We start from the raw sequence: 17,291 nt of genomic DNA, 5'->3' as shown, positions 1-17,291 counted from the left end.
TTGAACTTGGGAGGGGGAGGTTGCAGTGAGCCGAGATCGTGCCACTGCTCTCCAGCCTGGGTGATAGAGCCAGACTCTGTATCAAAAAAGCAAAAAAAGTTTTGATGAGAAATGAGTTTAATGTATACTAATAATAAACCTGTTAACTAACAGGTTAATAAAGTCAGTAAGGAAAACAACGGAGCTCAATCAATGGTTTCTGAAATTCTGCGCCTAACAATTTTTTTCCATACAGAATAAAAGGCAAAAAACTGTATTTACAAAATACCACAGGAGACAGACTTTTTCTTAAAAAGTAAAAAAAAATATGACCACAAATTAATAATATACACAAATATACACAAATGCGGTTCTTACCCGGTCTTCCTTCTTAGGCAACTGATCCTTGATAAGAGCCTTGGTGCGCCTGAGAAACCAGCCGGACATCCTTCTGGCAAGTCTCTGCATGGCCTTTCGGCCAGTGGCCAGTTCTCTCTTTGTGGCCGTGTGTCTCTGACCATGTTCTACTGGGTCAGAAAACTGCTTCTTGAAGCAGGTCCTGGTCCCTAAAAGGCCTGGCACAGCCCTTTATAAAGACAATAAGAAAAATGTAAGGGCTTTATTATCTAAAAAGAAAACACTAACTTCTTGCATCTAAGAGATATACCACATTACCTGATTATCAATGGCAACAAAAACAAAAGCCAAGAAAACAGAATGTTCTTTCTTTACAATAGTTTCAGGTTATAACTATGAGGATGAAACTGGCAGTTAACATGTATATTTACTTCAGGGACCAAGAGTAATATATATATAAAGATAGGTTTTCATGGGACTCTCTACTCTGTATAACACATCAGGGATCAAACACATCTAAAAACAGAAAAACGACTGTTTTGTTTGGAAACTAATGATTAGCAAACAAGAGAGTATTCAGCTGAAGAACTATGAAACAATTTTTTACAAACTGTTTTCCCTCACCAGTCCATAACACACCACAGTTCCTTCATGTTGTTCTGAAGAATGGTTCCAGTGAGACCAATGCGGACATTACATTTCAAAGCTTTCATAACTTCTGTTATTCTAGCTTTTGGATTCTTGATTCTATGAGCTTCATCCACAATGACAGCTGACCATTCCAAACTATAAAGTAAGAAAAAAGAAGGGTGAGGCCGAGAAAACTTCCTTTCTTAGTCCACAGCATTTTTAGAGAGTAGCTTTCTCTATCAAAGTTTTGGAATTATTTTTTCCTTTTTACTCTTTGATGACTCCATTGGATTCTTACCCACTTAGTTAAATGGTCACAGCCTTGGGCAGTCCACAAAAATAAAATGCAGAAAAGGTACAGACATTCTTTAATGATGGTAAAAAGAAAAATTTCATTTAAACATCACTGAAGTAACAATAAAGGAATTTTTTAAAGTTGCAAACCAGAAAAACAAGTAAAACTTGCAATGTTTTATTGTAATGTTTTTCTGAATGAAAAATATCAATATAAACTCATGATTTTAAAAAGCTGTATTACATAGCCCTGTCCACTAAGAAAGGTTAGAAGTGATTGTTACCCCAGTAGCAATGAGCACCCATAGTGGTCTCTTCACTAAAAGGAACGAGAGTCTTGCGGAAAAATGGAGACAGCTGATTTCAGGCATACGTTGGGGGACGCACTGAACAGCCGAAAAGCACAGATGTATCCAAAGACAAACGCGAATATATCCAAAGAACAGAGACGCCAGCCTAATTGGAATATTTGAGCATTGTTAAGAATATTGACTACAATTGAAAATAAAATATTGAATAAACAAAAATCCAGGAGTTCTATGAAAAAATGAATTTAGACACTTCACAACACACACGAAAATTAACTAAAAACAGATCACAGACCTAAATATGAACTAAAACTTTTTTAAAAATGGGAAAAAAAAATTGTGACTCTGGATTAGGCACATACTTCTTAGATATGACACAAAACTTATAGTGAATTAAAAACAGAGTGGTAAGTTGGACTTCATCAAAGTTAAAAACTTTTGCTCTTCCAATGACACCATTAAGAAAATAAAAAGACATGCTACAGACTCGGCAAAAATATTTGCAAATCATAATCTGATAAAGGACTTGTATACAGAATATATAAAGAATTATTACAACTCAGCCAGGCACAGTGGCTCATGCCTGTAATCCCAGCACTTTGGGAGGCCGAGGCAGGTGGATTATGAGGTCAGAAGATCGAGACCATCCTGGCCAACATGGTGAAACCCCATCTCTACTAAAAATACAAAAATTAGCTGGGTGTGGTGGCATGTGCCTGTAATCCCAGCTACTCGGAAGGCTGAGGCAGGAGAATCGCATGAACTAGGGAGTCAGAGGTTGTAGTGAGCCGAGATTGCGCCACTGCACTCCAGCCTGGTGACACAGCAAGACTGTCTCAAAAAAAAAAAAAAAAAATTACTATAACTCAAGAAAATTTTAAACAACCCAATTAAAACACAAGCAAAAGATTCTAATAGACACCAAATGTCTATTTGAAGATATACAGATGGCAAATAAGCACATTAAAAAATTCTCAACATCGTTAGTTATTAGAGAACTGCAAATTAAAACATGAAATATCACAATGCACCCACTAGAACGGCTATGATAAAAATGATTAACAGTATCAGGTGTTGCTAAGGATGTGGAGAAACTAGAATCCTCATACACTGCTTTTGGGAAAGCACAGCGACTGTTCTAAAACAGTTGGCAGTTTACTAACAAGGTAAACATATACTTAGCATAAGAACTCACAATTCCATTCCTAGGTACCTACCCAAGAAAAATGAAAACTTAGGCAAAGACTTGTATGTGAATGTTCACAGCAGCAAATCTGTATAGCCATAAACTGGAAACAGTTAAATGTCCATCAACTGGTGAATGGACAAAACACAGGATAGCCATATAATAGTACCATTCAGCAACAAAAAGGAACAACTACTGAAATGTATCACAATACGTGGTACATTTGTTAAGTGAAAGAAGCCAGACACCAAAGACTTTATATTGAATGGCTCCATTTATATGAAATGTCCAGTTAAGGCAAAACCTATAGAAAGAGAAAGCAGATGAGTAGCTGCCAGAGACTGGAGATGCAAGCAGGGACTGACCATAGACAAATAACTTTCTGAGGTGATAGAAATGTTCAAAAACTAGATCGTGGTCATAGCACAACTGTTAAAATTTACTAAACATCATTCTAACTTACAAGAGTACATTTTATGTCAAGTATACTTCAATAATCCACCCAATCTGGGTCCACAGCAGAAGGAAGGTAGGAAGGAAGGAGGGAGGGAGGGAGGGAGGGAAGGAAGGAAGAAAAGAAGGGAGGAAGGGAGGAAGGGAGGCAGGCAGGGAGGCAGGGAGGCAGGAAGGAAGGAGAAAGAAAGAAAGAAAGAAAAAAAGAAAGAAAAAGAGAAAGAAAGAGAAAAAAGAAACAGAAAGAAAAAGAAAAGAGAAAAGAAAGAAAGAGGAAGGAAGGAAGGAAGGAAGGAAGGAAGGAAGGAGAGAAAGAAGGAAGGAAAGGACAGAAAGCGAGTGAAGGGGGTGAGAAACTTTGCCACCAGTACAGATGACCATTATGCTAACTTCTTACTCCAAAAACTGGTCATTAAGGCAAAAGAATCAAACATTCATCTTGCTTTTTTAAAGTCAAAATTGTGGTTAATTCCTGATTAATAGAGAAAGCTTTCCTTTACAGGAGAATACCATTAATGTGTAGAAAAGAAATAATAAAATTAGAAAAATATTATTTTGCCAAACCTAATAAAGTACCTGATTCAGACAAGAATAATTTGTGTGTGCTGATACTAAGTAAAAGGATTGAGGGATACCAGAATATTTAAATGGTGGCAAAGTATCACTCCACAGATTATTTGATCATTATAAAGCAAGAAACGTATCTTGACAATGGAGAGATCTGATGATGGTAACCTCCTAAACCTGTGCGACAGACTTGGCATCACTGACAGTCAAACAACTTGGCATTAATACTTTCTGAAGTGATGCAATATGAAGTCCACACAGCATCATTTATGAAGCATTCTTGCCAAAAATGTTTAATCTGAATCTATTTAAGCCTTTGGGCCAAAACCACGTTATTAAGATACAGATGACAGATAAATATATGTTGAGAAAGTAATCAGACAAATCTAATATGTGAGATATCCTAAAACAACTGGCCTGGTACCCTCAAAAAGCCATATAATTAAAAAATACAAATTGGAAAAATGATAGAGATTAGAAGAATAAATAGACTTAACCAAACTTTTCATTTGAACCTTTATTGAATCCTGCTTTATAAGCATTAGATATTAAAGATGTTTTGAGAATGACTGAGGAAATTTTAATTGCTATTAATATTCTCGTGTGTGACGATGATAATGTGGTATGACAGCAAGTATTACTAGTTTTAGGAAATCCATGCCAAAATACTTCAGGATAAGGATGTCATGTTTTATGCAACTTGCTGAAATGACTCATTACCACCACCATACACAAAGACACAGACATAGACACACACACATTTACATAAACTTATATTTTGCCAACATTTGAATACACACACACACACACACACACACCTGCTGAATCTAGATAGTGAGAATATGGATGGATGTTCGTGTACTGTTATTTTAACTTTTCTATAGCTTTCATCATTTTCTTAATATAAAGCTGAAAAAAGCTAGAAGCCTCAAGAACAAAGAAAGGAGAAAATAGCAAAAATTCTAGAAGCTGAAAAGAACATGGACAAGATGGCTTACAAAAGCAGAGACTACAGTGTCCTATGCCAATAGTGGAAAAAGCCAAGAAGCAATCTAGTATTATTTACACATTCTTGAAAAGTTAAGAACTGGTGGCCCCAGATGCCTCTGGAAACTGGAGTCATGTAAATGCTCAGCAGTCTGTTTAAGAACACTCCCGCTGCACAAGGTAGATGGGCCAGGCCATCCGAAAGCAGGCAAGAGAAGGGCAAAAATCCTAATTTGCCTTAAGAAGAAATCAACAGATGATGCTGAAAACTAAAGGGAAATGGAAAAGCTGCAGCATAAACATGTTCTTCAGCACGAAGGAAGTAAAGACGTGAAGATCAGTAAGAGCTGAGGTAAAGGTAACGGGGACAGTGAACTGCAGGTTTCCCTAGAAGTCTTTTATCATATTTGGCTCTTTAAATCATATACATGCTTAACTCTAATAAAAACTGAAATGAAGTGAAAAAAATATAACAGCAATAAGAAAAATACTATAGCTCACTCATGTTACATAGCACGTTCATGCCCTCCATGGAGTATCCGTGATAAAAGGACAGAACACTGACCTCACAAAAACAACTTAACATTCGCTCAGGTAAAATATTATTTATTTTAAATTTTTGCCAAACACAAAATAGAGACATTTGAACAAACAAATACAACTAAATAACTATAAAATCATAAACATTTCTCTAATCTTATAAATATATGATTTATAGTTACATAATTCTACTTCAGAATTCTTATTTAATATTTATAACAATATTTATAATAATCAGAAAAAACAGTCACCTAACAATCATTTATTTGGCAACTCTTATGTGCTAAAAGTACTGAGATACAGAATTTAAAGATAAAAATCTGGCCGGGCGCGGTGGCTCAAGCCTGTAATCCCAGCACTTTGGGAGGCCGAGACGGGCGGATCACGAGGTCAGGAGATCGAGACCATCCTGGTGAAACCTAACATGGTGAAACCCTGTTTCTACTAAAAAATACAAAAAAAAACTAGCCGGGCGCGGTGGCGGGCGCCTGTAATCCCAGCTACTCAGGAGGCTGAGGCAGGAGAATGGCGTAAACCCGGGAGGCGGAGCTTGCAGTGAGCTGAGATCCGGCCACTGCACTCCAGCCTGGGCGAAAGAGCGAGACTCTGTCTCAAAAAAAAAAAAAAAAAAAAAGATAAAAATCTACACCAAAGAGCTTACAGTCTAAGGGGACAGACAGGTAAGAAATAATTAAAATATGACTGATGCTATGATAGATGAATTTATTACATTTATCGAATTGCAAAACATCTTTTGGGGTGGTACAGTATATTGGTTAAAAACCTAAGGTCTGGCCAGGCATGGTGGCTCCCACCTATAATCCCAGCACTTTGGGAGGCCGAGGTGGGAGGATTGCTTGAGTCCAAAAGTTTGAGATCAACCTGGGCAACACAGGGAGACTCTGTCTCTACAAAAAATAAAAACATTTTCCAGGCATGGTGGCGCATGCCTGTAGTCCTAGTTACTTGGAAGGCTGAGGTGGGAGACTGAGGCTACAGTGAGCGGTGATAGCACTACTGCACTCCAGCCTGGGCAACAGAGCAAGACTCTGTCTCAAAAACAAAACCAAACCAAACCTGAGGTCTGGCGTTAGATGGTCAAGGTTCGATCCTCATGTCTGCCACTGACTTAGTTGTCAAGGCCTAGAAAAATTATTTAACCTCTCCATGCGTCAGATTAGTCTTCTGTCAGGATCCATGAAACAGTAACAGGCTAATTTATTAGCTTACAAGTTTGATTTATAAAATTAAATCCCAGACCTGACAAAAATGGTAGCTCTAAGTTCAACTTTACCAATAATTATATTCAAAGTGAATGGTCTAAATACCCAAATAAAAGGCAAAGATTATCCGAATGGATGAAAAAGCAAGACTGAACTATAAGAGACTCACCCCAAATATTAAGAACAGATGTACTGCAATAAAAACATGAAAAGCTATTTACATGCAGTAAGCATAAGACAGCAGCATTATTCATACAGTCAAAATCTGGAAACAATTCAAATGTCAATCAACTGGAGAATGGACAAAATATGGGATAGCTATATGACAGTATCATCGGCAATAAAAAGGAACAGACTACTGAAATGTATCACAATATGGCTATGCTCATATCAGATAAAACATCAAGATAAGAGATATTATTAGAAATAGTTATTTTTTAAAGATAAAAGGATCAATTCATCACAAAAAAATCCATAAATGCATGTGCACCTCATAAAAGAGCTTCAAAATACTAAATTAAACGGTGACAGAAGTAAAAGGAGAAATAAACATATCTACAATTATAATTGAAGATTTCAACTCTCCTCTCTCAGATACTGTAAGCCAACCAAAAAGGAAATCAGCAAAGATAGAAAACACTTGAACAACATCTTAACCAATCTAATCTTATTGATATTTATAAACACTACACCTAATAACTGTAGAACGAACATTGTTTTCCAAGTGCACATGGATCAGAAAAATGCAAATTACACTAGAAGATACTACTACGCACCTACTAAAATAACTAAAAGGAAAAGACTGACAATACCAAATGTTGCTGAGAATATGAAACAACTGAGCTCTCACACATTGCTAGCTGGAGTAAAACCACTGTGGAAAATGGTTTGGCAGTTTCTTCTAAAGCTAAACCTACAGTAAACCACATAATACAGAAATTCTACTCCAAGAGAAATGAAAACATATGTCCAAAAAAGCCTTACACACAAATATCCCTTGAAGTTTTATCTATAATAATCCAAAACTGGGAAAACCCAAAAACCCATCCTCAAACGGATGGGCAACAAAATGTGCATACTGATAAAATGGAATACAATGCAACATGAAGAAAGAACAGTCACTGACACACTCCACAACGCCAACGAATCTCCAAAACATGCTGAACAAAAGACGCCACGCGCAGAAAAGGGTGCTTTCTGTGGAATACCACTGACAGGCTCCGTAACAGCTTCAACTCACCTACAGTGGCAGAAATTAAAACCAGTAGTTGCCCTAGGTGAGGGTTGAGGAAAAGCTACTGTAAAGAGGTAAGAGAAAAGTTCTGGGATGATAAAAATAGTTTTTACCTTGTTTGGGATAGTGGTTGCACTCCTTTGTCGAAACTAGGAGTCAGTATACTACTACCCATGGCCAAATCCGGCCCGCGGGCACTTCTGTATGCTTAGCAAGCTAAGAGTAGTTTTTACATTTTAAACGGTCATAAAAATAAAAAAGAAGAATATGCAGCTGAGACTACATGTGGCCCAAAAGCCTAAAATATTTACTATCTGGCCCTTTACAGAAAAAGTTTACCAATCCCTGGTCAAGATTCATCAAACTGTATACCTGAAATGGCATAATTATTCTACACAAATTAACTCTCATTAAAGTTGATTTTAATACAACTCTCCAGCTGGGCTCGAGGGGCTAGTTTTCACAAAGACTGAATTCATCCTCTGTCATTTTCCACATGAGCCGATTTACCCAAAGCCACAGAGCTAATTAGTAATTTTTTTACTCTTTATTTTGTGCTTATAAAATTTGAAACAAGTATCAACTGTTCTTTTTATCCTGTGCTAAATCATTTTAATGCTGATGTGGAAGTATCACCTTAAAAAAATTACCTAGTTTTCTAAACTTCGGTTGACTTTGGGGGAATATCATTAACTCGTTAGCAGTAGTTCAAATTGAGTATAACTATAATGTCTAAACATTTTAAAGTCTTATTAGATAACTGTTTCTAATGCCACGCTTTCATCTTCACCTAAAAGGTAAAAATTGTAACCCTGTAGAGGGAAATCTAAGCTCCAAGCAGATGGAAATCAGTGATTTTAGCAAGGCCCAGCCCGTTGCCGGAACAACGATGAAGAGTCCAGACCTCACTACCATGGTCCTGAGACCAGACTACTATAAAAGCCTTGCACTGGTTTGCTAGGGCTACCGAAATAAAATACTACTCACTAGATGGCTTAAAGCAACCAACATTTATTTCCTCGCAATCCTGGAAGCTCGAATTTCAAGAGCAAGGTGTCAGCAAATTTGGTTTCTCCTGAGGCCTCTCCCCTTGGCTTGCAGATGACTGCCTTCTTGCTGGGTCCTCACAAGTCCCTTCCTCTGTGGCATGTGTGTGTCCTTGGTGTCTCTTTCTCTTCCTATAAGGATACTAGTCATACTGGACCCAGGCCCCACCCAATCAGCCTCGGTTTTAACCACCTCTTTAAAACTTAAAGTGACCTGTCTCTAAACACAGTTACATTCTGAGGTGCTGGGGTTGAGCCCTGAACATTTAAACTGTGGAAAGCGGTTGAGAAGTGACACAATTCAGACCATAACAAACCTCTTAATTGGTCTTTCTCCATTCAGCTTGGCTCTCCTCTATCTGCACACACAGCAACTAAGGTATTCACAAAGTGCAAATCTGATCATCTTTATCCTATTGGTAATCTGCTGACAACACTGTAGGGGGCGCTCTATTGCTCTCAGGATAAAGACCAAAATCCTCAAAGTACCTTCCAATACTCTCTATAATCTATTCCCTGCTTATCTCACTGGTGTTACCTTTTGGCCACTTCTCTCTTACACTCTATGCTACAGTGGTTCTGTGTGTGTTTGTGTGTGTGCGTATTTTTTGCCACTTTATATTCACAACAGACTCCCATAATTGAAATAATTCATGAAAATCACTGACCTAGTTCAGAGACAGGGTCTGCATAAAAGGCTGTACAAGAGACTTAGGACAAGTCTTATCATTCTTTAACAATCATTGTTTGAAGAAGTATCCTGTAATCAATGTCAGAAATAGAGTAAGAAATTCTAGGAAACCTGATGCAGGTTTTTCCTTCTCAGAGAATAAGTTATTATGAATTAATATTTCAACAATTCTAAAATGAAATTAATAATCATAGGAATAATCATTACTTCTTTTTAAAAAATCACAGTATAGGCTAGGCATGGTGGCTCACACCTGTATCCTAGCACTTTGGGAGGCTGAGGTGGGTGGATTGCCTGAGCTCAGGAGTTTCAGACCAGCCTGGGCAATGTGGCGAAACTCCGTCTCTAGTAAAAACACAAAAGCAAGACTCTGTCTCAAAAAAAAAAAAAAAAAAAAAAATCTTAATGTAAAGGGATGTAAGCAGAATATTAATACAATCATTCCTATTATTCCCATTACCTGTTAAGTTCATCCAGGCATAAGCGCAGTGTTTCATAGGTTGTTAGAGCAATTTCACATTTCCTCTGCTTTACACGAATTAGTTCATTATCTTTTCTGTTTCCATGTAAAATAGTGACTCTGAAATATCCCCAGGTGTCCAATTCATCCTTCCAGTTGTAGAGGACAGAAAGAGGAGCAACTATTAAGAACATCTAAAAGAAGAATAAAAAAATGTTGTTTTTTAAAAACTGAAAAATAATCCCAAAGTGAAATCAAGAATATCAATAGTCCTCTTCCTTCATTTTGACATCTAGTTAGTAACAATAAATACAACTGAGTGATTAGCTATATCTGGACATTGAAGATTCTCAAAAAGTACTTTGCTGTTTAATTAGCTTTTTTCAGGACATAATAGACACCTAACCTTGCTCAAAGAAACACGTGTTTTTTATTTCCCCCTACCAAAAAGGCATTTAGAAATAAGAGAGAAGTAACTTTCCAAAAGAGAGAAAAGAATAAAATCTGGATCCCAATAATAGCTTCAAAGGCCAAGTGGGTAATGTACACACACCAGCAGGCCACGTGTTCATCTTGAAATATATGGTCTCCTTGAGCTCTCCTTCCTTTTGCATTTTCCTAGTCCACTTCCTCTTCCCCTCTCTCAGATACTCTCAGAGAACTGGAAAATTCACTGGAAAACTGAAGCAATCAGAAGAAAACTTCCTGGATGAACTTGTCTCAGTATCGTATCAATAACCTATCTATATTCATTTCCATATATTTTGCCCTCCCACCTGTTGCCATGGATATGCTGTTCATGTTCTTCTCCAAAAACAACCCCTGAATGTACACAGTGGCTCCCATTCCTTCTTGCCAACCTAAAGTCAATGCTGCAGAAAGTGCCCCCAATCTCCCCTACCTGATTAACTTTTCTATTTTAATGAACCATATCACCTATGGACAAGCATGTTCGAATATTTCCCAGAGTTAAAAAAATTCAAAAAACGAAAATTTAAAAAAACCTCTTTTCCTTAGCCCAACATCTGTCTCTAGCTATTACCTCACTACTCTACTCTCCCTAGAGCAAAGATCCTCAAGACTTATCAGTATTTAACTCTCCTCCTGTTCTCTCTTGAAACTCAGGTAAATAGGACTTCTGCCCTAATAATGCCTACCAATCAATCCCTCTGAGGATCACCGACATCTCTCTGGTTATTCCTCACATTCATGTACCTTTCCTGTACTAACCCAGAATCCTCTGTCATCAACCATTTTAACTTTTTAATGTTTTTATTTCTCCCTGTTACCACTATTCCTATCCTGTTATGTTTAAAAGGGTTACCAGTACGATTCTTTTCTAAAGTTTTATACTTGATCTACTTGACAGAGATGAACCAATTAAACATACAGACAAAATTCAGTTTAACAAATACTCAAAGTTCTAAAAAAAAAAAGTCTCGTATTTATCGCTACAATCTTAACTCTCTCAAAAATACCCAACATAATTTATACCCTACTGTGTGCTTAGCTGATCATTTTTTCCTTCAGTATACAAAGGTTATTTAATATACAGAAATTTCAGTTTAGAATCCACTGTAGTCAGGGGCCCTTCCAAGTCCTTTGTATAAAAACAGCATAAGTTTTGATAGAATATCAACTTTTGGCATTAAATAAATTGATTAACTATGTTGGGTATTTTTGAGAGAGTTAAGATTGGAGAGATAAATACAAAAACTTTTTTTTTTTAGAACTTCGAGTTTTCTAGCAAAGATTCCAATTTTACATTCTGTAATTTTTCTGTAAAGGTGTAATTTATTTTTCATTTTGACATCACACTTATTCCCAGGTAGAACTTTTGTTTCAAGTCTACTGTCACTGTCCTCTGAACAAACATTATTATTCCTAACTTAGCATCAACATGTACGGTTTCATGTATTAATTCATTCATCAATTGAACACTTTCTATTTTCCAAGTACTACATGAAGTACTAAAGTTTGGCATTATGCCAAAACTTGATATTCTATCAAAACAGAAAGTTACAAACCAGATCAATAAATATCAACTCTTGCAATTAAAAAAGAGAAGTAAATAAGAAATATAAGAATGGAAATGACAAGCAAAGTTAACTATAAATTCAACACAGTATCAACTAATATATATCAATAGGTTTTGAGGAGAAATTGGGAGAAAATTTATTTTTCATAAGTTGAGAAAACTTGAGGAGAAACTACCAAATAATAACTTATATTATAAAGCTAAAATAACTAAAACTGTTTAGCACTGGAAGAGAACAAATAATTAGGACAGAATAATATGTCTAGAAATAGAAATGAGTTTAATTTTACACAAAAGTGGCCCTTCAAATCACTGTGGAAAAGTGGACTTATTCAACAAATGGCATTAAGATAACTGGCTAACCACCTGAGAAAAATAAAATTGGATTACTAGACACCTACAGCAAAATAACTTCTAGCTGAAACAAAGATATAAAGGTATAAAATGAAATCACATATATTATAAAGAAACCATGAGTGAATGTACTTACAATTTTAGAGTACAAAAGGTTTTTCTAGGCAAACATAAAACCCAGAAACTATAAAGACCAATACCTGTAACTACCTAAACATTTGTAAAAAATCACTACACAATTCAAAGCTGACTCTACATGATGAAGAAATATTTTCAAAACATATTATGAGCAAAAAATTAGATTTCAGGATATATCGTTAAGGACTATTAATCAAAGACTATGATTAAAAACAAGAATTAGATTTAAAAATAGCTTTTAAGCATCTGAAATGCTACAGCTTCACTCATAAAGAAATGTAAATCAAAGCAAGATAAAAATTTTAAATCTCTCAGACAGTCATAAATTTATGTTTACTAATACTTAGTGCAAATAAAAAGGTGGAAACAGACATTCTTACACACCACTGGTGGGGATAAGGGGTAATTTAACTCCAGTTATCAAAAAGTAATCCCCTAAATCCAGCTCCACTATCCAATTCCAGCACTAAGAATTTATCCTACAGTTATTGTTGCACAAGTTGTCAAGATATATGCATAAGGATGCTCACGGGAGCATCATGTGCAACATAATCCTCTTGGTACATATGAAGAACTAAAAAAATAGTGTATAGTAAATAAAATAATTATAAAATATTTTTGTTAAATTGTCATTGAAATTGTTTCTGATGCTCGTATTATGATTGCTACAAAAATCCTCCTCTTTTGCATTAATTATGAATTTTACTTAGAATCTCTAAAGCTTCATCATGCAAGAAAATATTTTATAATAAATTTACTATGATTCATAAAAACTGAATTTCAATCAAAACTTAGCCTACATCTAAACAGCCATTCCAAAAATCAATGTTTAAAATGTACAGCTTGTGTCTTTTCCTTTAAGAATTTATTCTTGGCACAAAACATTCATGCATTCTTAGATGATTTATTCACACTTGAAAAGTTTTTAAATGTGTATGAGATGGATCGTATCACACACACATACCTTAGACCCACCACTCCTTAATTGGTAACACTCAGTTCATTAAAGGGCTTTCTTCAACAAGCTTCACCATTAATTTTTCAGAATCCAATTGTAATTCTGGCATTAGCATAACAAATACAAAAGAATTGATTTCTTCTCCACTTCATAAACTGTCTTTTTAAAACGTACATTGTTTTAAATGAACCAATACAAATTTATCTTTCAAAACTTTCAAAGTTACAATTTTTGTTTGTATTGACTTCTGGGAAATACTGTAGAATGTCACTGGTGATTCCATTAAAAACTCTAAATTCCAGTTCAAATGACTAACTCAACACATGTTTGTGTTGATGCCAATGAAACAAAAGAACAAACCTAATAAATCCATAATAGTGGTAGAATGCCTGGAAGGGCAGCATCAGCAGGTCAGAACAGTGCAGGAGCAGATGAGAACTGGCACACCTGAAGAACGGAGCAACCCACCCTACACCTCTGAAAGCGAAACCTCCCCCTGCCCTCCCCCACTAAAAACTTTACTTTTCCTAGAAGGAACCTAAAAAACAACGATAAGCAAAACAAAACTCAACAAAACAGCTAAGGCAGTTGGAAAGACTGAGTCAAGAAAAAAAATGGCCAAGTAATTTTAAGAAGGAAAAGTTACACCAGCCATCAAAGAAACTGATACTAGCATCAGTATGCAACTTTCCCTGCATAAAGCACTGTATATATTTTTCTAAAGCAACATTTATTTGGAAGAATTCTACAGTGACTGTTAGGGCTCGTGGAAATTTCCGAATTTCATCAATTAAAAAAGTCCTTAATACTTCCAAACAATTAAAAAAAATTCTTTCCAAGGAAAAAAGTCAGGTTGACATTGAACTCTCATCTGCAACACGGAGTGACAGAAGATAATAAAATGAGTTTTGTCATTATAAAAGAAAATTTTGAACTTAAAATTCTATAGGCAGATAAGCCTATGGATAATCAAGTGTGAGAGCAATATACAAACACATAAAATTTACCGAAGAATTTTTTTCTTTTTCTGAGACAGAGTCCCACTCTGTCACCCAAGCGGGAGTGCAGTGGCACAATCATGGCTCACTGCAGCCTCAACCTCCTGAGCTCAAGTGATCCTCCTACCTCAGCCCCCGAGTGGCTGGGACTACAGGCACAAACCACCACACCTGGCCTCTGAAGAATTAACGGAAGACATTAGGCAAAAGTTGGTATGAACACAAAGAGAAATAAACTGAAAGTCATAACAAGAAAATTTAACATATTTCTTTCCAGATCCAAATGCTCAGACAAAAAGAAAATAACACTATTAAACATTTTAACAATGCAATTAACAAACATGATTAAATAGAAATATATAAAACCATGTGACCATGATTACAAAGAATGCACAATATAAGCAACATTTTAAAACAACAGAGACTACACCATGCACAACATCAAAGCATAAAAACTGATCCATGGATGTAATCACAAATAAAAAAATATCAAGGCTGTTACCTGATGTAACAAAATAGAAATTGTCAAAAAGGGTTCAGCCCTCCTACCATCCTGTGCCCGAACAATAGCTATTCACTTCGAAATTTTAAAACTTCTCTTTTAAATAGTACTTGGGTAAAAGAGAATAAAAATTGGGGCCACAGATAATTTAGAAAAGACTAATGAAAAAACTACATGTTAAAAACTATAGAACACAGCCAAAGGAGTACTGAAAGGAACTTTTTTCTGAGACACGGTCTTCTCTGTTGCCCAGGCTGCAGTGCAGTGGCATGGTCAAGGCTCACTGCAGCCTAGAACTCCTGGGCTCATGAGATTCTCTCACCTCAGCCTCCCCAGTAGCTGAGACCACAGGCACACAGTACCACAACTGGCTGTTTCATTTTTTTTAATTTTCTGTAAAGACAGGGTCTCCTTATGGTGCTCAGGCTGGTCTCAAACTCCTGGGCAATCCTCCCGCGTCAGCCTCCCAAAGTGCTGGGATTACAGGTGTGAGTAACCAAGCCTGGCCCAAAGGAACACTTATAGCTTTAAGGTAATTTATTAGAATACAAAAAGACTGAAAATAGATAAAGAAATCAACTGAAGAAGGTAAATAGCGATGTACATTATAGCAAGGAATTTACAGTTGTTCCTCCATATCTGTGGGTTTCTTAACAGTGGATTCAACTAACTACAAACTGAAATACTAAAAAATTCCATCTGCACTAAACATGTACACAGACCTTGTCATTATTTTCTAAACAAAACAATATAAAAGCTATTTATGTAGACTTTACATTGCACTAAGTAAACTGCAGATGATTTAAAGTATATGGGAAGATAATAGGTTATACGTAAATACACTATTTTATATCAAGGACTTGAGAATCTACACATTTTGGTACCCAAAAGAGGTCCTGGAACCAATCCCACATAGATACCAAGAGACAACTGTATGTATGTGTGTGTGTGTGTGTGTGTGTGAGAGATATGATACACCACATATGCATACATACACACACACATACATATATATATAAAGAGAAAGAAAAAGAAAGGTAGGAGAGGAATTTGAGTCAACTGAGGTAACTATTACAAGCATATTTTACCACATTATCAAATGAGTATCTTTGTTAACTTTATTTTCTTTCATTCTTGTTCTTTTTTTGTTTTTTTTGAGACAGGGGTCTCACTTTATTGCCCTGGCTGGAGTGCAGTGATGCAAACATGGCTTACCGCAGCCTCAACCTCCCCAGGCTCAGGTGATCCTCCCACTTCAGCCTCTGAAGTACCTGGGACTACTGGCACACACCACCACACCTAGCTAATTTTCTGTATTTTTAGTAGGAAAGATGTTTTGACATGTTGCCCAAGCTGGTCTTTAACTCCTGGGCTCAAGCAATTCGTCTTCCTTGGCCTCCCAAAGTACTGGGATTACAGGCATGAACCACTGTGCCTGGCCCATTCTTGTTCTATAATATTTTAAATATTTTTAAGTATTTTAATATATTTAAAATATTACTTTTCCCTCTTTTGCTCTCTCTCCTGTCTGCTGTCACAGTGGCATAAAAGAGATATATAAAGGCTCTGTAGTGACATTGAGAACCAGGGAACAACTGAATTCAGAGCTAAAAACAGTACTTGAGCTATTGAATACTTAAAATACATTAAGTACCATTATTATCTTCAGGATCACATTGAATCTGATACTCAGGATGCATTTATGCTACTGAAAAACTAAAAGAATTTAAAATGACAACAATTATAATATCTGGAGCCAGTAGTTCTGAAAAGTTTGTGTTGAAATGGTCTTTATGATAGACAACAGTAAACTTGGACTTCTCAGCAATCTTGTATTTAAGACTTGTATGAAAGAGTCTGTTTTAAAACTTACGGTAAGTAGTTCATTACCAAATATGATAAAAGATTTCATAAAATCACTTCATTTTTATTCTTATCTGGTTTCCTGGAGACTGAGGGTAGTATTTTTTAAAAGACATGTAAGTATAATATACTTTTTTATATTTCATTGCTTATTAGAAATCTTTTTGGTAAGAATCATATATAACGTATTTATAAGCACACATTTAGGAAGGAGAAAACTGAAGGATGGATATGAAGAGCATTCACAGACATAAGGGCAGAGACAAGTAAGCACAGACCTAGTCTTTCTGATTCCAACTTTCCTGTATTGGTAGAACCTACTTCATGTTTTTTGGATGCAATTAGTCAGCTAGACAACTTGAAATAAGTTCATGGAGCACTTTTGTTACCAATATCTGTAACTATCACCTTTACATTCTCACATAAATAAAAAACATAAATAAATGAAAGTTTCAATTAACTTTACATATACATTCATAGAAGTT

At 36.0% G+C, this 17,291-nt stretch overlaps 1 protein-coding gene across 8 annotated transcripts in view; it reads right to left on the bottom strand.

Annotated features, from left to right (window-relative positions):
* The window catches only part of LOC105498929 (ERCC excision repair 6 like 2), a 153,296-nt gene that overhangs the window by 113,932 nt on the left and 22,073 nt on the right, over positions 1-17,291 (bottom strand). For 7 of the 8 annotated variants that reach the window (XM_071077447.1, XM_071077440.1, XM_071077445.1 and 4 more), the window contains exons 4-6: positions 9,956-10,149; positions 961-1,122; positions 358-565 (exon numbers count right to left, since the gene is read on the bottom strand). In XM_071077447.1, coding sequence (XP_070933548.1) covers positions 358-565; positions 961-1,122; positions 9,956-10,149 — 564 coding nt within the window. The remainder of the gene's footprint in view (positions 1-357; positions 566-960; positions 1,123-9,955; positions 10,150-17,291) is intronic. The other variant, XM_071077441.1, reaches the window with a different exon arrangement.

Source organism: Macaca nemestrina, chromosome 14 (genome assembly GCF_043159975.1).
Source record: "Macaca nemestrina isolate mMacNem1 chromosome 14, mMacNem.hap1, whole genome shotgun sequence".
Classification (NCBI taxonomy): Eukaryota; Metazoa; Chordata; class Mammalia; order Primates; family Cercopithecidae; genus Macaca; species Macaca nemestrina.
This window is presented reverse-complemented; position numbering and strand designations above follow the sequence as displayed.